This window comes from Mirounga angustirostris, unplaced genomic scaffold, assembly GCF_029215605.1.
Source record: "Mirounga angustirostris isolate CCGP_5_RB_7025 unplaced genomic scaffold, mMirAng1.0.hap1 SCAF_15, whole genome shotgun sequence".
Lineage (NCBI taxonomy): Eukaryota > Metazoa > Chordata > Mammalia > Carnivora > Phocidae > Mirounga > Mirounga angustirostris.
This window is the reverse complement of record NW_026991723.1, coordinates 34,094,055-34,117,570: the sequence shown is the minus strand read 5'-3', so window position 1 is coordinate 34,117,570 and position 23,516 is coordinate 34,094,055. Positions and strand designations below refer to the sequence as shown.

The following is a 23,516-nucleotide window of genomic DNA, read 5'->3' as shown; positions in this document are numbered from 1 at the left end:
GTTAACAGTATTTTGAATTTGGGGGAGAAAAAAATGGGTTTGGCACAAGTCATAGACTCTCCTCTTTTCTTCCCCAGCTTGTAATTTAGACTCAGGCACATATTTTTTCTTTCATTACCACCTTGAAGAGGTTGCTACTGTTTGAAACTAAAGTCATTCCTACCAATTTTCCAAGATTTTGTGATATCTTTCTGTCTGAATATAGATCTATGCATCATCCAGACATTTGAGAATGGTCCCTGATGCATATTTTGGGGAAATATCCCTGCCATTATCTAGAATTGACTTGATATTTAGGACTCAGTTATGAGGCTTATGGCATGGTTTCCACTATAAAGAACTGCATGAAGTTGTATCCAATTAAAAACAATGCAAAATTGGGATGAAGACAATTAAGAAAAACAACACAGAAAAAGAGAAAAAGTATTACTCATAGTCTTAGAACCTCCCCAATGTGGGGGGCTACTTCCCAGATCAGAAGACCAAGACACAGAGGCCACGCAAAGCATTTTCAAGTCCCTACCCACCACTGTGGAGTAGTCTTTGGGCATTCTCTGCACAATTCTGAGCCTTTGTCAAATGTGGGATTTCTTTCATTAACTGAAGATTCCTGCTTCCTCAGTCCTGTTTCATTAACTGAAGAGTCCTGCTTCCTCAGTAGGCTTACTGAACATGGATGGGCTGCTCATTACATAAGGCCTCTGATGCCAATCACTGATTTATTTTCTTATTTCACAAACATTATTGAACACTGATTGCATGGTTGGTGCAGGACACACAAAGATAATAGAAAATATAGTTCCTGCTTTCAGGTTATGCGCCATGATTTGTGGATGACAGACCCACTAGGCTAATTAATAATGCAATGTAACTGAGACTGTACTGGGGTGGTATTTGACACTCGACTTAAGTGATCTCGAACAGAGGATGATTAATCCTGCCTGGTGGGTGAGAGAGTGGGGGGATGGGAATGTCATGGAAAACTCCCCATCTCACAGGTTTACTAGTAGAACAAACTAGATGTGGACCTTGGTGCATCAGGTTTCTAACTGTGTACTAAAAAAAGTTGTCACTTCAAAGACTCTTTGTCTCAATGGATTTTTGCCTTACATCTCAATGTCATGTCACTTCGTGGAAGCTAGATTTGATCTGCACTGCTCAGTAGTTAAATGAATGTATTATTTGTTACAAAATGCTTACTTAACACCTTGTGGCCACTTGGCACTAGAGAGAAATGCCATTCAGTTGTCAGACACCCTAGTGCTCACTAAACTCATCCATTTGGAGTTCTTGTACATTCCTTGTACAAGTGCCTCACTAGGTCAATGAAAAGTTTCACATGTAACTCCCAGAGCCAACAGTATGACTACAAAAGTCATTGTTTCTGTTTTGCTATTCTAGCCTCCACAATTCCCCCATCCTTCCTGTCCTTCAAGTCCTAGTTCAAATACCACATCATCCACAAAACTAACACATCCTCCTCCTCTTCCTTCCCCCTCCTCCCACTCCCACTCCTGTTCCTCCTCCTCTGCCTCCTCCTTCTTTTTCTTCTTCTTCTTCTTTTTCTTCTTTTTCTTTTTCTTCTTCTTCTTCTTTCCTTGTCTTTTAGTATAAATAGTTAAGTAAACTTTTACCTCATTGATAGATGCTGAGCTCTTTAAAGGTATGATGTAAGTCATCTTTAATGTTGTACCCCCTATATTACTTAACAAAGTGCTGTTCATTGAATGAAGAGAAGGATATGTCAATGGACAGATGGATAAATAAATGAACACATAGATACACAAATGACAGGAAACAGTGGCATGTAGCTAATGAAGGAGACTGTCTGTTGCTTAGCTTCTGTGGTGGTGATGGATACCTATTCCTATTGATCACATGTTTCCCAGCCAGGTAAATATCGATAATCAGGAGGAGAAAAATATTTTGGATTCAACCATATTTGACACATAAACAGACTCACTCTTAAGAGTTTGATAAGAGACAAACAAGGCTTACCTAGAGATTTAAGAGCACAGATGTGTTATTTTGTTAGTATTCTTTTCTACACTTGAGGAAATTCCAATGTTTCAACCATGTGACTGTAATCCAGTTCAGTAAATTAGATTGTCTCCTTGGAACAGCGGATCTTGTCTTTGGGTTTTGCTCACTCTCTCACCTTCTCTTGTTTGAATCAGTTTCCACCAACTGGAAAATGACCCGTAAGTCCCAAAGTAATGGAGCTTAAAAAAAAAGCTCAGAGCTTCTTCAATAACAAAGATTAAGGCTTTTATTTTTCCACACAGAATACTGGAATTTCACCTAGAATTTCAAAATATATTCAACTTTGGAGGAGAAGGGAGTAAAAACAAAAAACCCACCTACTCTCTAGTGATTATTTTTTTAGTAGGAAATTATTTTCATTGAACATGTCCTGTACCTTTTTTAGTGTGAAACATTTTAATATTTTAATTATCTATTTCTCACTAAGTTGAAATTAAAACTTCCTTGCTGGGTTTTAGAATATGAAATGTTCCAGACTAAGTGATTTTCTCATTTTTATTTCACAAATTGAACTGAAATAGATGGAGAAGTTTTACAAAAAGATATAGCCTAATTAGATCTTAAACAATTTTTTAAAATATCTTCTAATATAAACAACCTAAATGTTTGTGTTTTTTTATAACAGTTTCAAAATAATGTCTACTTTCTGTTACATGATCAATGACCACAGTAATTATGGATTTAATGTTTTTACATTTTGAAACCAAATTAATTTTACTTGGTATTTGATTCCTTATCCTCTGGTTGTAGTGACTTGATAATACTTTTTTATTTTAGAGTGCTCCGAAATAATCCCAATAGCTAGTTGAAAAGAATTAATGGGTTTAAAACCTACTTAGTAAGAATTAAAATAAATTTTTATGTTTTTGTTTCCTGATAGATTTATTTGGACTTTTCTTTTCTCTGTTTTTCTTATAGTGCGGGAGTTGGCCGGACTGGTTGTTTCATCGTAATAGATGCCATGTTAGAAAGAATAAAGCATGAAAAAACTGTAGATATTTATGGCCATGTAACTTTAATGAGAGCCCAGAGGAATTACATGGTTCAAACAGAAGACCAATACATCTTTATCCATGATGCACTGTTAGAAGCAGTGACTTGTGGAAATACCGAAGTGCCAGCTAGAAACTTGTATGCCTATATTCAGAAGCTGACACAAATAGAAACAGGAGAGAATGTCACAGGAATGGAGCTCGAATTTAAGGTACGATATGGGATGTGATGTGGTAATTCAGGAGCAAGTCATTCTGGGATTGTCTTTGAGTAGCGGCTTCACTTTCTTAACCTTTCAAATTCTGAAGTTACAAGATTCACTTGACCTTCTCAGGTGTCTAACTATAAAACACTTTCCTCCTCTTTCCCTTTCTGTTCTTTGCTTCCTAACAATACGTCAAGCTCTTTTGTACCCTAATTTAAATTGAGAGATCATACTCTCAAAACATATTTAAAAATGCAGTACGCTATATGGAATCATTAGGTAGAAGTGAAAAGCAGTGCAGTTTGAAGAGTCCTTTGCTTTAAAGTAAACACAAGCTTTATATCTAAAGAGGAAATCTTGAGTACATTGCATCTAACTGTAGGCTAAAATTATCTTTGTCAGATTTTTTTTCTTTTCTTCTATTTAACAGCGTCTAGCCAGCTCTAAAGCTCACACCTCAAGATTCATCAGTGCCAATCTTCCATGTAATAAATTCAAAAATCGCCTTGTTAATATTATGCCATATGAATCCACAAGGGTCTGCCTGCAGCCTATCCGAGGAGTAGAAGGATCTGATTACATCAATGCTAGTTTTATTGATGGATACAGGTATATACTCTTGCTCCCCTGACAGTCCAAAGCCTTGATATTTACATGTGCCCTAGTTTCACAGCCAGAATGAATTTCATCTCAATTCAAAGCATCTTCTTTCTGCATAGGTCAGCATTCAGTCCCTTGGTATTTGTTTTTTATTATTTTTGGTAGGAGTAAGAAGAAGCAGTCACGGAATCTTTAATCTGCCCTTCTGCACTCTTCCTCAGAAGCAATTTGGTTGTGGAAGGAGTTAATTAAGAAGCTGTTTTACACCATATTTCATAAATTTAATAGATTGTGTAAGAATCCTATCTACAAAATGAAGAGACACCACTGTTTAAGTGATCTGTATGATACATGAAACTGAGTTATTGGTGTTGCACTAAAATTTAAATAATGATAAAGACATACATCATAATATTAACAAAACAATTTCTTTTGCAAAGCCCCCAAATGTATTAAATATTCTCATTTGATTACACAGTCTTAATGGACACTTACTGCAATTGCCCTGATGATATGTTTTCAGTTTTCATTAGTGGGTTTGATGTTTACATATCAAATGTGAACTTTAACATGCTACTTTTATTCTCTGTAATTCAGACAACAGAAAGCCTACATCGCTACCCAGGGGCCCTTGGCAGAGACCACTGAAGACTTCTGGCGAATGCTCTGGGAACACAATTCCACCATTGTCGTGATGCTCACCAAGCTGCGTGAGATGGGCAGAGTGAGTGTCTTTTCATAAGATATTCACTCCATGAAGAAATGACGATTTCATTTTAATAACCCAAGGGCCAGCATCATTTCTTGGAGATGTGGAGTTCTCCAGACACATTCTGGGCCATTCATTACTCTTGTGTTGGTTTTTAGCTTGCAAAGCCACATCAAGTTCTTTAATTTGTGTGCTTTGAAGAAAGATCTAGTATTTTGTTTCCATTGCAGCATGATCATAGGAGCAAAGAAGTAGATGTTCCTGTTTGACTTAGGTCCCGGCTCTCAGCATAGTCTTTTTTCCTTTCATGCTGGACAAGCTGGAGTTTCATGAGCAAATGTGCCATCATTTCTCTGTGTGAAGAAACTTGACTTTCTTTTATCTGTGAGGCAAATTCTTACCTGCCCACCCTCCACCCCATATTAAATAGGGTGTTAGAAAGTTACAGTTTTTCCAAGGATATATATAATCTGGTCATCTTAGATCTACTTTTTGAAAATGATTATTCTGAAAAATACATAAAATAGTATTAGAGATACTTAAGAACCTACCACTTAGATTCGATAGATGTAAGCATTTTGCTATGTTTGCTTAAGATATTTTCTTTCTCTCTTCCTTGTATAAATGTAGAGATGGAGAGCAAAAAATGCCAAACTAGGAAAGTGACTTGACTATTCTGACTATTCATAGTTGAATCTCTGCAAGATTTAGCCAAATCATTAAAACTGCTTGGGCTCCAGTTTCCTCAGCTAACAAGGGAGACTGGACCAGATCAATATAGAATTTTCTTTCTGCATTCACACTTGATGGCTCTATTCATTCCATAACACAGTGATGCAAGTCTATTCTGGTGGTGCAATGCATGATTGACAGGGCCAGCATTACATCTAAGGACTGATGTTATTATTTGGAGAACTTGTAGTATGAAGACACTTACGCTTTCAAAATATTCAATTCAATTGATGTGTATTGATAAGCTACTGTATGCCAGTAGTGTGTTTGATATCATGAGCAAATATTAAACCATTTGATTTTCCTATTCTCAAGGAACTTATGGTTTCAAAAAGAAAATGGGTCACATACAATTGGAATGGCCTTGAATTTTGAACTTCTATTAATGAGAGAAAGAAATTAAATATATAGATTGATAGATGATAGACAAAATTTAATTTGTACATTGTATAGTTTGCCATTAATCTTCTCTCCTTTTAGGAGAAATGTCACCAATACTGGCCAGCAGAACGATCTGCAAGATATCAGTACTTTGTTGTAGATCCCATGGCTGAGTACAACATGCCACAATATATCCTAAGAGAATTCAAGGTCACAGATGCTAGGGTAAGATGACCAATCTTATGTTCTTAAACATTAGCTGAAAAGCAGTCTAAAATGCATCTCTGGGAGAAACATTTGCCAAGTGACCATATTCCCAAAGTGAAAAGAAATAACTGATCTTGGAGGACTGTTTTGTTTTTTAAAATAAGAGTAACTTTTCCTCTGTCTGGCAAGTGTTCTCACAAACCCAGGGTTGGCTTCCATTCAAACATAACACCTGGCAGCCCAACTTTGGGGATATACTTGGTAAGTGTGTGTCCTGGGAAGCATTTACTGATTGGTTGGCTGTGCTTACATTCACTTTCTTAGCTCATTCTCTTTGGAGCTTTTTGACTTCTTCATTACTTGAGGCTGTAAATATGTTGTTGTTTTGCAAAGCCCTTTAGGTCATGTGGGCTTGGAGGTTAATTTGGTATGATTTTAAAACTGCAGAGCAAATGGCATTCTTTAGAAGACTCTGACAAGCTTTGCACATTCTAATTTGATTCCTGGCATGGTTTATTCCTCGGTGTGCTAATGTGTCTGTCCATGAGAGCTGTGCACCCATGACCCTTGTTGGCTAATTTTCATTCCGCATTTCTTATCTAGATTGCTGAGTCCAAGGTTCAGCCCTGATGTAAGATGTTCTATGCATAAACTTTAATATCCTTGCCTTTGGCCACTTTCAAACCATGATTACAAACACATCTTAGGAGAGAGTGGGGTCAGTCCAAAGCCCTGCTTTGTTTTTGGAACTGTCACAGTAGGTGGGTTGAATAAAACTCCAGGACAGAGCTATTTACTTGATCCATTGTTTTTTCTGGAAAAGAGCTTTTCCAACCAATACTCATGTTTAGAGATTGTCCACTAATCCCCCAAGCTGTGCCCTGGCTGTTGACCTAAAATGAAGGAGAAATTGGTTAGCAGGCTGGTTGGCCCAGGTGACGGACCTGTTAATCCCAGAAAGTCTGAAATCTTAACTACTCTGAAGGTGACCGTACTCAAAGTAGCAGTTAAGTCTATCGGGCTCATTTTTGAGTTGCCCAAGTAAGCATGCCTTGGTGAACATCCCATTGTTTAAAAAAAAAAAAAAGTGCCCTTTCAGAATTTGAAGATAGATATGTGAGTGAAAAATCTTAAGTACATTCCAAGCAAACTCACCAACGATTTCTGATGATAAAGACTCGGGGCCAGTCTCTGCAAATAGCAGAGACACCTTCTTTACTACTCCTTGCTTGCCCAAATTAAATCTGATCGCAAAAAGCAAAAGAAATATTGAAGAACTTGTTCACATTCTTTTTATTAAAAAAGGCTTCCTGTGATTTTAGAATTTTCTTAGCTGCCATAGCATTTGCTCTTTGTGTTCCTAGTGTGTTTCTAATCTTAACTTTCCAGTTTAGAAAGCAAGTTGGCACTTGGAATGCAGTTTTGTTAAACAGGTAACCTTTAAATGGAGTCAGCTGGTCTCTCCTCCAAATAGTGAGGGTTTGTGCACATGACCTCTTCTTGCTGCTAAAAGCAACTGTGGTCAGAAGTGAAATCCTTGGGATATTTAGAGGAGGACAAATCTGCATTACCTAGCCTTTGGCATCCTTCCTGTGCTTTCCAAGTCTTTTCCAGAAGCAGAGGGAAGTAAATCATGCTTCCGTGGTAACCATCCATAAGTTAGTAATGGGGTCAAGCAGTTATTTTCATATTCCTGAGTGTTCTCACAAAGTTAATGTGATCTCCCTGCTTTATCAAAAGATGACAGTCAGGAATATGCCCTGTTCCTGTGGAAATAAGACTAGTTGAGCTAAGCCATCCCTTCCTCTCAATATGACTGAATGAAAAAGATTGTGTCTCTGTCTACTTGACCAGAATCTTGGGAACATACACACCCATATCCTAAAGGCCTTTAAAGGGGAAAGAGCTGTTACAAAAATGGAAAGGAGGAACAAGTTGAAACCTTAACTAGGAGCAGGGCCTCTTCAAATAAGATCAGTCTCTCTAAGCTTGGAATTTGGATTCTTTCCCTCTCAGTGGATTCAGAAAAGAAAGTTGGTGGGTGGGCATAATTGTTACTCCTATTTCTATAAACAGAGGGTCCCTTCTGCTTTTGTTGTGCTTCTGAGAACACTGTTCTAGAAGGAATCAGAAGCACATTAGTAGCTCCTTCTCAAACCATTTATACTTCATAAGTCAGAGCAGTTTTGCCTAATCACTTTAGAAAAGACTCCTCTTCTATCCAGGTTGTTTTCTTTTTTTTTTTTATTTTTTTATTTTTTATTCTTATGTTAATTCCCATACATTACATCATTAGTTTTAGATGAAGTATTCCATGATTCATTGTTTGTGCATAACACCCAGTGCTCCATGCAGAATGTGCCCTCCTCAACACCCACCACCAGGCTAACCCATCCTCCCACCCCCCTCCCCTCTAGAACCCTCAGTTTGTTTTTCAGAGTCCATCGTCTCTCATGGGTCGTCTACCCCCTCCGATTTCCCCCGCTTCATTCTTCCCCTCCCACTACCTTCTTCTTCTTCTTTTTTTTTTTTTCTTAACATATATTGCATTATTTGTTTCAGAGGTACAGATCTGAGATTCAACAGTCTTGCACAATTCACAGCGCTTACCAGAGCACATACCCTCCCCAGTGTCTATCATCCAGTCACCCCATCCCTCCCACCCCAGCCCCCACTCCAGCAACCCTCAGTTTGTTTCCTGCAATTAAGAATTCCTCATATCAGTGAGATCATATGATACATGTCTTTCTCTGTTTGACTTATTTCACTCAACATAATATCCAGGTTGTTTTCTTTCCACTGTTTGGTCTGTCTGTTAAGCCCCCCGATCAGTGCCTTAATTCCTGTGGTCAGCCAGAAGAGTCCTTTTCAGAATAGAGTGTTTATTTGCTAATAATCTCTTTCCTCTCCTTGAGGGACACCTCACTTCCCACTCAACAGCATAGTTGCATAGCACGTGCTGTGTAGGCTGCCATGGCTAGAAATTGTATGCCTCTGAGACATGTGGGGCATCCTGGTTAACAGCTACCCAGTTTGTGTCAGATCCTTTCAGTGTCACTATTTGTCACTTGACAGTGCTAGAAATAAGCAAGCATGGCAGATGTGAAGTTATCATGACAATAGCAAAATCTCTGGTCTGGATGACATGCCTGGTTGCTCCTTTCAGTATTAAGTTATTGGCTTCTGAAATTCTTGAAATAGAGTATATATGTTCCACTTTGGTTTTGAAGGCAAATTTTGGGTCTCGGAAGCATTTACTAATATGGGAACTAGATGATTCTTTACCAGAACCCAGGGTTTTACTTGGGCATTCCAGAATAAATTTGCAATTTAAATATATGTGGCTGTAGACAGTGTTAATAACAGATAAGACATACATGTAACTGAGTTTCTAGTTAACCATGTTTTTAATTTCTTCTTACCCCACCCCCTTTTTCCTCTCTGGGAAAAAAAAAAAAAAATCATTCTTGCTGCTGTGGTCTGTGCACTGGCTGAATCCTCCTGGCATCCTTCTTTGTGGCTGGGTATGTGGCTTTCTCTCTAAAGGACGGTCAGTCCCGAACAGTGAGGCAGTTCCAGTTCACCGACTGGCCAGAGCAAGGAGTGCCAAAGTCTGGAGAAGGATTTATTGACTTCATTGGCCAAGTCCATAAAACAAAAGAGCAGTTTGGCCAAGATGGGCCCATTTCAGTCCATTGCAGGTGAGCGAAGAATCAAGAATGATGAGTTTCCATTTGTGATTAATGTCCTAATAACTTTGAAAATGTGCATTGTTGTCTATTCATTGTCAGTACAGGCTTATTGGAGTGAATCTGCGTAATTAATATTTTATATTCTCAGAAATATATTGTAAAATCTTAAGCAAGGACTCATTTCTCTTTCTTTCCATAAAATGAAAATACCAGAGGTAAAATTTTTATCCCCAAATTTTACCCCTTGTAACAAAGACAAAACTGTGTTTTTCCTTGCCTAGTTTACCTTTTTTTTTTAAAAGACTTTATTTATTTGAGCGAGAGCAAGAGAGAAAGAGAGAGAGAAAGCATGAGCGGGGGGGGAGAGGTGGATGGAGAGGGAGAAGCAGACTCCTCCCTGAGCAGGGAGCCAGATGTGGGACTCGATCTCAGGACCCTGGGATCATGACCTGAGCTGAAGGCAGATGCTTAACCGACTGAGCCACCCAGGCATCCCTCTTGCCTAGTTTACCTTAACAGGAATTGTTGGTACATCCGCTAGTGAAAATTTGTTCAGTTAATCATCTCTTACTTGTTTTACTTCCATGGCGTTACAATGATAACTGTCTTTCTGTATCTATCTCCTGTGTTTGTCTTTTTAGGAAAACTATAAATAGTTATCCAGCCTTAATGACAATACTAATTCTTGCCAGTCAGTAAGTGATTAGAATGGTACCTCGGTTAAAATTGCAATTTGCCTGAAAATTGTTGCTATATCAGAAAATGAAGCACCTTCAAGTTAATTATTTTCAATAGTTTCCACAGCATTTTATAATTCAAGTCATTGAAGTTAATAGAAATAGCAAACAAAAGGTTCAGGTTCAGAAAGGACACTCACCATAAATTTAGTGCTTTGGGAAGTTGTTATGTAGAAACCTTCCAGCAAAAGGATTTTTTTATTCCTTTTGTAAATAATTTTATTTACACTAATATATTTTCAGATTCTAGCAATTTGAAGTCTCAGTGTCTAATCTCTTTGTGGTCAAAATCTTGAGAGAGTTTAAAATTTTACTTTTCTTCAAAAAAAAAAAAAGAAAAAAGGAAGGAAAGAAGGGAGGAAAGAAAAAGAAAAAGAGAAAGAAAAAGAGAAAGACAGAAAGATTCCAAACTATGATTCTTAGTGAAAGGGGAGACAAGCTCTCAAAATAGGAGAAATATTCAACTTGGGCTTTAAAATAGCTGAATTCTAGCCTCACTTCTGTCATCATGTAGCTCTATGACAGAATCTTAGAATCTAAGATCCTTTTGAGCGCATGGTGTTCCCCAGGGATGATATATTCTGTGAGTAGCAGACCTTCTTTATTCACATTTGCTCTGTGTTGAGTTTGGTTACTCTAGACAACCAAAGATCATGTAGGGAACAACATATGGACTCAAATATTCAGACAAAGTAGATGATATAGACTGGACTGAAATTACCTGGATATTCCCCTTCACTTTTGATATAATTTGCCCAAATGCTAATTCAAACTTTTCTAGCATAAGCTATAAAAAAAGAATATATTTAATATATACATTTAACTTTAGACATTACCCCATAAGTTTATAAATATGTGTTACTTCCCATTGCTTTTGCTGTCACAGAATGATTTAAATACTCCTTTAGTATATGGATTTTAATTATGTCCTATTATCTCACAGCACACACATATATACACATGACTTCTAGATAGTTTCTCTTATCTGGGAATATCCTTAAAATACTAACTTTATTTATAACTTATTAAACTAGCATTGTAAAGTCAACAAATTCAGAAGTTATAAGGCCAGTGTCTGTTATTTTCTTGAAAACATCTAGTAGAAAGCCAGAAACCCTGTATTTCAATACATTTGAACAATCAAATCAAGGTTAAATATAGACTTGGGAATACCTGGGCCATTCAGAAAAAAAAAAAAAAGAAAAGAAAAAAAATCATAAATCATAGCTTCTCAGGAGTAAGAGAGACTTTCAAGGTTGAAAGGAACCTTCAAGGTCATCTACTCCATTTTAACAGAGAGCCTTCACTGCCCCTGGACATCCTCAGGCACTTTGTAAAGACTGCCCATGGATTTTAAAGCCTCACTTAACATTTCTGTTTGGGCTCTTTAGAAAACCCAATTTGTAAAGGGACACACTATTTATATATGCCTGTCAGCTACATCCCCAAGTAAATGAATCCATCCATTTTCTACAGCCTGTACCCAAGCGTTACACATGCCATTTAATTAGGATCCAAAAATGTAGGGATTTTTCAGATTATTCACTCTTCTCCTCATTAGCTAAACCTCCAGATGCTTTCCTACTTTTTAAGAGCACAAAAGCTATGAATTAATTTTCTCTTCTTGCTGCAGTGAACATTCTGGAATTATCTTAAAACAATAAAGAAAACAAACTCAAAACCTTGCTAATGTGGTAGAAAGAATCCTGGTGTTTTAGCTGCTGAACATCTAAAAGTAGTAGATAAGCTCAGTGAGGCTCATCCATTTTTTTTTAAAAGGTTAGAGAACCTTTTGAGAATCTGTTAAGTTTTCAGTTTCAGGAGAGAGAACAGATGTATATACATTTACACGGTCTGTAAATATAAAATATTCACCAACCCTTCTAATGACTGAATGAGGATCCCATATCAAAAAACCTGTAACAGAATCTGTTTTCTCATATCAAAACTGACTTCTCAATCTGAATAGTCTATACACTTTCTAAGTGATGAAATATCCTGCGTAGATTGTGACCACAAGAAGTAAATAATACACTAGAAAACTTGAAGAGGTCGAGTTTATCTCACCTTATCTGGTATTCCATATACTTTAAAAATACTAAGAAGGCAAGGTCTACAATTGCAGGATCTACATGAAGAGTATTAACCTATACTTATTTATCCTTCCCTGAATCATTTATTTTGCAATATTTATGTTTCCTACATCTTTCCAAAATGGAGTAGAATCCCAGTTGAAAAGGCATTCCATTGTATTGGACTTAATCTTAATTACTCCACATTCATGCTCACATTTTACCATGACACATTATCCCAAGAATAGTCATTTCGTGAACCCAATACCACATTTTCCTGAACATTGCTGTGGAAGAACCTAGTGTAATATGCAAGCGGGTGCATATATGCCTACTTCCAAACGAATGTGGTCAAGACTCTGAGTGTCACATCCTGTAACGTTGTCTTTGTTATTATGGCAGTGCGGGCGTTGGAAGAACTGGAGTCTTTATAACATTAAGCATTGTTTTGGAAAGAATGAGATACGAAGGAGTTGTAGATATCTTCCAGACTGTCAAAATGTTAAGAACACAACGACCAGCCATGGTACAGACAGAGGTGAGAAAAATCTCCATGAATTTATCACGTTTCAAGAGCCAAATAATAGATTTTACTAACCAGAACGTCTTAGAGCCCGGAGACTCTCAACACCAGAGCAAAATACAGGAAAATACTGTAGGAAAACCATCAAATTGTTCAGTATTTTGAAACTCATTTTTTCCCCTCTGTATATGGGAGTGACAATTTCAAAGTCTTACAGTTGTTTTGGAAGTTATGCTAGATTACATATTAGGTTGAACCATGATAAATTATCACTATTTGACCACTTTATAAAGCACACTGCCTGGTACATAACAGACCCTCAGCCCATTTTACTTCTCTATTCTCCTATGGTCATTTTAAATATTTGGATCCTGGATAAGCCCTAGAGAAATTAATACCCCATTTTTTACTCCAATAACTGATCATGAAATTCTCATCTTTTGTGATTTAGACAGTCTGGCCTATTGACTGTTCATTTCTAAGGATAATATGAGTGAGTGTTTCTGTTCCTCAAAAGGCCACCAAATATATTCTATATGTATTCCTAAATTCATTGCTCACAATATCTTCCAAACTGTGATTTCAAAAGAGCACAGGTATCTGGCTTGCAATACTCAAAGCGTGATGTCGGCCTGACAAACTTAATGGGTGTTGGGGTGGAAGAGGGAAATTGGACATTTAAAAACTCTTAACACTTAGCCAAGCAGCTTACTGTGACAACATAGGAAAGCAAACTCCATTTATTTTGCATTACCATTTTTATTGTAAAAAAAAATGCACATTTAAGCAAAATAGAAACTATCTACTTTCAGCCCCATTGGCTACTGAAGATAAGTTTCTTCTATGGCAAAAACTCTATTTCTTTCTCTCTCTCCAGCAATGCCCCGACTTATTCCAATATGACAGTGTTCTTCCCTATCTGAAAAAGGACATGTTTCAAGTTATTATATTTTAATGTGGGCCTTTCTATAACAGATAACTAGCAATCACACTGAATTAGGCCAAACGACACGGCTATTTTTTGATATAGACAGCCAGTTTGGGGATACCAAACTGAGAATAAGTTATCACAAATATTTAGTTGTAAAAGACAACAGTGATACATTCCCATGTTCAGTGGTGGTAATTGTTTGATACTACTTGGAGAACAACTCACACTTGCCTGGAAGATAGTGTTCACTCTAGCTGTTACTACTTTTGAATTAGGAGACGATTTTAATCAAATCGACTGGTGAAGTTAACAAACAGTCCGCGTGGCTGATCATTCTTTGCTCACTGAAATGGATTGGTCATTGGATTTACTTAATTGGTGAGAGCAGTGATTCTGCCCCCATCCAGATGTAACGTCTGGTTTTGAATATTGATTTTCATCTTTCTATTAAAATGGACTCATGGCCCCTTTTTCCTCTTTCTTCCCATGCTTGGTCTCCTGCAGGACCAGTACCAGTTCTGCTACCGAGCTGCACTGGAGTACCTGGGCAGCTTTGATCACTATGCAACGTAGAAACCCCTAACCCACTGTGGGTTCTTCCTGCAGGCCCTTCAGTATCCACGGAGTCTCTTCTGAGCCATACAGGGCACTTGAGAAGTCCTTCTTAACTTCTAGCTAACCACCACTTAGTGGGACTATTACACACAAAACAAAATAAAAACAAACTCTTCTGGGTGGACCAAGAATTCACAGTTTAATAATCTAACCTGAAAAAATAATAAAGAGAATCCTGACTGGTGAGGCATCTGAAGGATTTTTACAGATACCGCAAGGATTCAAAATAAAGGGAAGAAGAAATCACAGCAAAGAACCACCATCTTGTTCAGGATTGCTTGTTAGGTGTAAGGAGAAATTGCCAGAGTCCTGCAGTTCAGTGCAAGATGTTTGCTGGTGTGGCTTCTTGTGACAAATGGACTCTGCTGCAACATCGTCCCTTCCCACCATACTGCTCATAATAACATTTTAGGGGGGGATCGGGGGGAAATGTTTAAAAAGAAAGTCTTTGATTTAGTTTTTTAGTATTGTAAAGATACTGCTGACCTGTGCTTCATTTTTAACTGTGTAAACTTTTTTTTAACAAATGTATCATTCGATAAAGTGAATTTTAAAAAAGCTACATAACTCTTCATTTTTTATTTCCAAATTGTAGGTTTTTTTAAGCTGTAGAACTGTTATCTGTAATATCTTGCTGTAGAAATATCCAATAATTTGAAAATTTGCACATTTTTGTGCAATATTCTTAATCTACAGTATCAGTCTTGTCAGATATTACTTTCACACTTCTGTTCAGTTTTGGTTGGTGAGAAAGTACCCATTCTCTTCAAATAGTCAAAGAGAATGTTGTTTTGTTCTGTTTTGTTTCTGGAATCAACAGGGAGGCGCAAAGTATAAAGTTGCTGCTAACATACATACATATATATCCATATTTTACAGGGTGTCTATGTACATATAGACAGTGTGTCCACGCAAAAAGATAGAGCTATCATTCAGTTCTTCCATGAATTAGTTTTGGGGTTTTTTAGTTGTTTTTTTTTGTGGTTGCTTTTAGGTAGAGAAGCTATTATAAACATCTTTTACAATTTGTTATTGATTTTATGAAATATGGGTATTTCTTAATATCATAAAATTTTAATTTTAAGGGAAATGAGGAATGCACATCAGTGATTGTCAAGCCTCACCCCCTAATTTCCTATCCAGTCTCCTCCCACCCACCTACTCATATTCACAAATATCCTTTTGTTAGCCAGGCTTCCAACAAAGTTCAATATTTCTAACACTCTAGTGCAATAAAAAAAAAATTACTAAATATCTAAGAGGTGTGCATGTGGGAAAGGTCAGTGCATATCCCTTTAGGAGGGGAGAATGTTGTAATATATCAGCTATCAAGTTGTTTAAAAAAACAATGTATTCAATCGTATATTGTCTATAGTATGTGCTATGAAATTTGCATTTATGATATGTAACAGGGGCAAAGCCAAACTCATGTTGCTCTGTTCAGTCAGAAACATTTTGTGGCATACAGCACAACTGGGAAGTGCTGTACTTTGTTTTCTTTTGGTTTTAGTTATGCATTTAGAGTGCCTTATAATTGATGCCTATTTTAATAGCATTTCTTTTTGGCTTTCGGTTCATATTTTCATTAGTTGTTCTTATATGTTACTTTTCCAATTAAAGCATTATCTGTTTACCACATGTACAAAAACTCTTTGAATAATATGCATTCCTAGTTTTCAACTAAGTCGGGGATGTTAGTGATTGTACCAGCCCAAAGCACTTGGATAATCAGGGCCCTTCTTTTCATGGTTGCCAACATCAGGAAAAGCTACTTGTTTTATTTAGAATCCCTGCCAAATCTGTTCTGGAACATTCAGTAACTGCACCAAACTTGTTTAGTGACAAATATCATTGTCAACTTTGGAATATATTTACTAATCCATTAGGATTTTTCTAAAAGGGGAAATTAAACAATTATCTATTTTCCAACATAATCCCAAATTTTCCAACATAATTGCTATAGGAAGCCATGGAAAATGGCATGAGTTTGCCATATCTTATATGATTTTAAAGAACCCTCAAAATATCCAAGGAACTCTTAAAGAGTTTTGGTATAGATATAACATTTTGGTTTAATTTTAGCTTCTTTGATGTTCAGCATAAAAGGATTTTGTTTTCCACATTTTACCATCACTAGCAGAATGAAATCCAAGAGACCAAACACTTGCAAGCATCATATTTGAGCACTTTTGTAAAAAAAAAAAAAAAAAGTAAGAAAAAAAGAAAAAAGAAATAATGTTAAAAAAAAAAAGTATCTAGAAGGCTACCTCAGAATGAGACTCTCTAACCTACATCAGAACCAGAGAAGAATGTGCACTATGTGGATCTGTTGTTATTATCTTTTAGTTTGTATCTTTTGGAGATTTATCCAAGTGCCAGATTACTGAGTGCTGTGATTTTCATTTAGTGAAACAAAGGGGGTCAGACAGACTTGCAGACATGCCACGTTAGACATGTAGAATCTGATGGTGTATATTACACACCAGAATGACTGACCAATGAGCAGTTTCTCTCCCTAAAATGAAACCTGCCCATTTGGCAAAGGGAAAGAGGAGAATAATCACAAGAAGAAAATTAATGGGATGCATACCATACAAATGAGGCAGAGACTATTCAGAGATCTTATTGTTTAGGCGCTGTTCCGAGAACTAACTCCCTTCCTGTCATTGATGTGCATTCCACTCTGTGCTTTTCTGTACAACCATTCTAGTTTGATTTTCCCAGGTAAACATCTTTATCTACCATTACCATAAACTTTCAAGTTTCTAATTATTTTCATCATCATAACCAGTACGGTGCTATTATTTACCTATGTACGTGTAGTTATGTATAATTTTGTAATTAGTTACAATGGTAAAAAAAAATCAAAATATATAAAAAGTGATTTGTACAGAACTTTATTTTAGCTCTTTTTTAAAAATGATTTGCATGGTTAGACAACAGCAAGGATAGCCAGGGGAGGGAAGGGCCTCTAGGGAACTTTGCACTTTCTATACCTTTGTACTATGCACTGCCCTATTGATTCTACACCCAATAATGTTATTACTTGAACCCATCTGTAAGAAACTGCTTCAGAAATTCATTTGTGTGTATGTAAATAACACAACATAGACACAGGAAGAGAAAAAATTCTTCAGTAACAGAGATTTTTTTCTTTCCTGTTTATTTTTGGGTTTGCTTTGTTTCAGTCCCTCCTTTTTATTTTTAATTCCCATTTATTTTGGGAGGGGTTTGGTTTCCTTTGGGTTTATGGGTGCCCTGATACTCCAGCAGAGATCAGAAGGCTACAGATCCATCCTATCCATCTGCTATGTAGCTTTGCCATTCAAGCTTGGAGTGTCTTTACAAAGATAATAACAGTTGTGTTCTTTGCTCTCGTTTTGGATGCATAGACTGAAAAATTTAAAAAAATAACTTGTAAAATGGCTTGTTAAAAAAATACAATTACCTCTAATTAGTAGTACGCGTAAATGTTTTACAGAATGAAAGGCGTGCTTTTTATTTTCTTACTTCGTTACATTGGTGGCGAAAGAAGTCTGTATGAAAATCAGTTCTTTGCTGACACAAGTTCCATTTGTTACAAATGAATTCTAATAAAAATGTCAGTGTTATGCAGCCCTGGCCTTTACTTTTGTCCACTCAAGCATTTTGGTTTTGAACTGACTATATATGTTCCCTTTTCTCTCTGGTTATCTGGTTAGTTCCTTTGTACTAATAGTAATTAAACTTACCAAGAGGCTGTCATTTATGATTGCCTGCCTTGAGGTGAGCACTTTTCACTGGTAAGCAAAGTAAGGCTTAGAAAACTAGTTTGCTCAATTCACACAGGAAAAAGAAGGCCTTGGTATCATTCAAACTAGAGTTTATGGGCAATTTCTAACTCTATAGAAAATGGTTACATATACTTTGTAAATTTGAGTGGATTTCAGCCTATAAGTATTATCATCTTGAAACAACAGCTATCTCTCATGCACATAAAAATAGCTCCATCATGTTAACTTCTTAAGCTTTTTGGAAACTAAGACAATACTTGGCTTGAGTTGTTTATTCAGTTATTCAATATTAAGGGTCAGAACTGCTCTAGGCTTTGGGAATGAAGCTATTGGTACATGAGATGCTGCTGCTCACAAGGAGACTACAGTCTAGGGAGAGAGGCTGGAATTAAAGAAATAATAAAATTGCACTCGGGAAAGTGCTATGAAGGAAAGTAAAGGATTCATGAAGTTAGGACTTTTGAATTGTGAGGGAAGGAAGTCTGATTCAATTTGGCTTACAATGAAAGGAAAGTGTTTATTGGCTCACATACTAAAAGATTAGGAGTGGGCTCATACTTAAAAAGTAGGAACACATTCCTAATTATTAAGCACAGTGACATTTGGGGCTCAAGTGATATCTTCCAGCCTGGTTCGACTTTCTTAGTGTCAGTTTTAAGCAACCTTTGTGGTCCCTGGAAGCTTCACCACAAGGTAAACACGTAGAAGAGTTTACTTTCCAAACAGCACAAATAGACGTTTTTGAATGGAATAGAGGCTTTTTGACCCTGAGTGATATGACTTGGGTTAAGTGATCATCCTAGGATCACAGTTATGAATAGGAAATCATAGGAGGGTTGTCAAAACAAGGAGGGTTTAAGGTGGCTGCCACCTTGCCAAATACAAATGAATATGGCGGGAACAAACTGACTGCAAGTCAACCTGATGAGTTAAGGTAAGGCAAAGCACAGGTATGTTTGGTAGTATTAAAACTACTTGTTGCCATGGAAATAGGGAATGAAACAATCTATTATCCATACATTATTTTGGATATCCTGATATTGAATAGACAACTAGACTTTTTTCTCCCTCATTTTTCCTCCACCTAATTGACCTTTAATTTGCAGATTTGATCACCCTATTATTTGATTGTGTAAGCACACAATCCTTAACCAGAAAACAGGACAAAAAATTCAAGGCAAATCATGTTTGTAATTTTAATCACTGTGATGCCTTAATTTAATCAGATGTCTGATTGCCAAAGATGACAAAACAGCTAATTTCACACATAAACACACATGCAGATATTATTAGTTAATAATAACTTACTAAAAAAAATACATGGAGACAAATGAAAATGAAAACACAATGATCCAAAATCTTTGGGATGCAGCAAAAACGGTTCTAAGAGGGAAGTTTATAGCAATACAGGCCTACCTCAAGAAGTAAGAAAAATCTCAAACAACCTAAACTTATACCCAAAGGACCTAGAAAAAGAAGAACAAACAAAGCCCAAAGGCAGTGGAAGGAAGGAAATAAAGATAGGAGCAGAAATAAAGACAGAGAGAGAGAGAGAAACAGATCAATGGAACCAGGAGCTTGTTCTTCAAAAAAATAAACAAAATTGATAAACATTTAGCCAGACTCATCAATAAAAAAAAAGAGAGGACTCAAATAAAATCAGAAATGAAGGAGGAGAAATAACACCACAGAAATACAGAGGATTATAAGATAATATTATGAAAAATTGTATGATAACAAATTGGACAAACTAGAAGAAATGAATAAATTCCTAAAAAGCATATAGCCTACCAAAACTGAATCAGGAAGAAATAAAAAATTTGAACAGAACAATTACTAGCAATGAAATTGAATCAGTAATAATAATAAACAAACAAAAATCCTAACAAACAAAAGTCCAGGACCAGATGGCTTCACAGGTAAACTCTACCAAACATTTAAAGACTTAATACTTACTCTCCTCAAACTATCCAAAAGATAAAAGAATAAGGAAAGCTTCCAAGATTCTATGAGGCCAGCATTATCCTGATGTCAAAACCAGGCAAGTACACTACAAACAACAACAACAACAACAACGATAACAACAAAACTACAGGCCAATATCTCTGATGAACATTGAAGCAAAAATCCTCAACAAGATACTGGCAAACTGAATTCATACACCATATTGAATGGGATTTATTCCATAGATGCAAGGATGCTTCAATATTTGTAAATTAATCACTGTGATACATTACCTTAAGAGAAAGGATGAAAAACATATTATCTCAGAGATGGAGAAAAAAGCATTCAACAAAGTACAATATTCATTTATGATTAAAAAAAAATGTTCTACAAAGTAGATTTAGAGGGAACATACCTCAACATAACAAATGCCATACATGAAAACCCACAGCTAATATCATACTCAGTGATGAAAAAGTGAAAGCTTTTCCGTTAGATCAGGAACAAGACAAAGATGTCCACTTTCACCACTTTGACTTAACATAGTACTGGAAGTCCTAGATGCAGCAATCAAACAAGAAAAAAAATAAAATGCATCTGTATTGGTAAGGAAGAAGTAAACCTGTTAACTACCTGTAGGTGACATGATACTATGTATACAAAACCCCAAAAACTCCCCAAAACACTAGAACTGATCAATGATCAGTAAAGTTGCAATATACAAAATTAATATACAGAAAGCTGTTGCATTTCTATACACTAATAACGAAATAGTATAAAGAGAAATTAAGAAAACAACCCCATTTACAATTACACCAAAAAGAATAAAATACCTAGAAATATAATTAACCAAAGAATTGAAAGACCTATACTCTGAAAACTATAAAACACTGTGAAATTGAAGATGACACAAACAAATGTAAAGATATTCCATGCTCATGGATTGGAAGAACCAATATTGTTAATATGTCCATACCACCCAAAGCAATTTCAGATTCAATGAATATGCAATGAGGAAAAGACAATATCTTTAATAAATGGTTCTGGGAAAATTGGACAGCTACATGCAAAAGAATGAAACTGGGCCAGTTTCTTATACCATACACAAAAATAAGCTCAAAATGGATTAAAAACCTAAATGTGAGACCTGACACCATAAAACTCCTAGAAGAACACATAGGCAATAATTTCTTTGATATTAGCTATAGAAACATTTTCTATATGTATCTCCTCAGGCAAGGGAAACAAAAGCAAAACTACTGAAACTTAACTACCAAACTACTTTAGGTGTAAGTAAGTAACTACTTACACCAAAATAAAACACTTTTGCCCAGTAAATAAAACCACTGACAAAACGAAAAGGCCACCTATTGAATGGGAGAAGATATTTGCAAGTGACATATCTGATAAAAGTGTAATATCCAAAATATATAAAGAACTTCTACAACTCAAAGCCAAAAAAAGCAAATAATCTGATTAAAAATGGGCAGAGGATCAGAAAGGATGAATACCCAACTTTTGCATCAACATGGATGGGACTGGAGGAGATTATGCTAAGTGAAATAAGTCAAGCAGAGAAAGTCAATTATCATATGGTTTCACGTATTTGTGGAACATAAGGAATAGCACGGAGGACATTAGGAGAAAGAAGGGAAAAATGAAGGGGGAGAATCAAAGGGGGAGGTAAACCATGAGAGACTATGGACTCTGAGAAACAAACTAAGGGTTTTAGAGGGGAAAGGGGTGGGGGGATGGGTGAGCCCAGTGATGGGTATTAAGGAGGGCATGTATTGCATGGAGCACTGGGTGTTACACACAAACAATGAATCATGGAAAACTACATCAAAAACTAATGATGTACTGAATGGTGATTAACATAATAAAAACAAACAAACCAACAACCAAAAAAATAAAATAAAAAAATAAAAATGGACAGAGGACCTGAATAGACATTTTCCTTTTTTTTTAAGATATTTTCCCAAAGAAAATGTACAGATGGTCAACAGACCATATGAAAACATGCTCAACATCACTAATCATCAGGGAAATGCAAATCAAAACCACAATGAGATATCACCTTACACCTATTAGAATAACTAGAATCAAAAACACAAGAAATAACAAGTATTGGTGAGGATGTGAATAAAAAGGAACCCTTGTGCACTGTAGGGGGGAATGCAAACAGGTACAACCACTGTGGAAAACAGTATGGAGTTTCCTCAAAAAATTAAAAATAGAAATACGAAATGATCCAGTAATTCCACTACTGGGTATTTACCCAAAGAAAACAAAAACACTAATTCAAAAAACTATATGCACCAGTATGTTTATTGCAACACTATTTACAGTTTACAATATTGGTTATTTACAATAGCCAAGATACAGAAGCAATCCAATTCAATCCAATCCATCCATTGATAGATGAATGGATAAAGATGGTGTGTGGTGTGTGTGTGTGTGTGTGTGTGTGTGTGTATGTTTGTGATGGAATACTACCCAGCCATAGAAAAGAATGAGATCTTGCCATTTGCAACAACATGGATGGGCCTAGAAGGTATAATACTAAGTGAGATAAGTCAATCAAAAACAAATATCATATTATTTCATTCATATGTGGCATTTAAGAAAAAAATGAACAAATACAAAAAAAGACCAAAACACAGACTCTTAAATACAGAAAAGAAACTGGTGGTTGCCAGAGGGGAGGTAGGTAAGGAGAATGGGTGATGCAGTTAAAGTGGATTTTGAGGTACAAAGCTCTAGTTACAAAGCAAATAAGTCATAGAGATGAAAAGTACAGTTTAGGAAATATAGTAAATGTGGCTGTAATAATATGTTTTGGTGACAAATGGTGACTACACTTATTGTGATGTGCACTGAGTAATGTATAGAATTGTTGAATCATTATGTTATATACTTGAAACTAATATAACACTGTATGTTAATCTTCAAGTTTTTTAAAAAACCTAAAAACTAAACAGTAAACAATACAGTAAAAAAAAAAAAAAAAGAATCTATTAAAAAATGGCCAAAGGATCTCATCCAAGAGAGATGGCAGACAAGCCTATGAAAATATGCTCAATATCATTTGTCATTATGAATTGTAAATACCAGCACACACCTCTTAGAATGGCAAAAACTCAAAACACTGAAGACACTGAATGCTAGAGAGTAAGTAGAGAAACATGAACAGTCACTCATTGCTCCTGAGAATGCAAAGAGATACAGCTGCAATGGAGGACATTTTGGCAGTTTCTTACAGAGCTAAATCCACTCTTACCATACAATCCAGCAATCATGCTCCTTGGTAATTACACAAAGGAGCTTAAAGATTATGTCCACACAAAACCTGTACAGAG

General features: G+C 36.2%; 1 protein-coding gene across 2 annotated transcripts in view; it reads left to right on the top strand.

Moving 5' to 3' along the window:
• The window catches only part of PTPRD (protein tyrosine phosphatase receptor type D), a 2,419,801-nt gene extending 2,401,747 nt beyond the window's left edge, over positions 1-18,054 (top strand). For both annotated transcript variants that reach the window (XM_064580091.1, XM_064580092.1), the window contains 7 exons: positions 2,962-3,247; positions 3,672-3,850; positions 4,439-4,565; positions 5,763-5,888; positions 9,417-9,571; positions 12,774-12,909; positions 14,330-18,054. In XM_064580091.1, the coding sequence (XP_064436161.1) occupies positions 2,962-3,247; positions 3,672-3,850; positions 4,439-4,565; positions 5,763-5,888; positions 9,417-9,571; positions 12,774-12,909; positions 14,330-14,398 (1,078 nt within the window). In that variant the 3' untranslated portion in view covers positions 14,399-18,054. The remainder of the gene's footprint in view (positions 1-2,961; positions 3,248-3,671; positions 3,851-4,438; positions 4,566-5,762; positions 5,889-9,416; positions 9,572-12,773; positions 12,910-14,329) is intronic.
• The last annotated feature ends 5,462 nt before the right edge of the window (positions 18,055-23,516 follow it).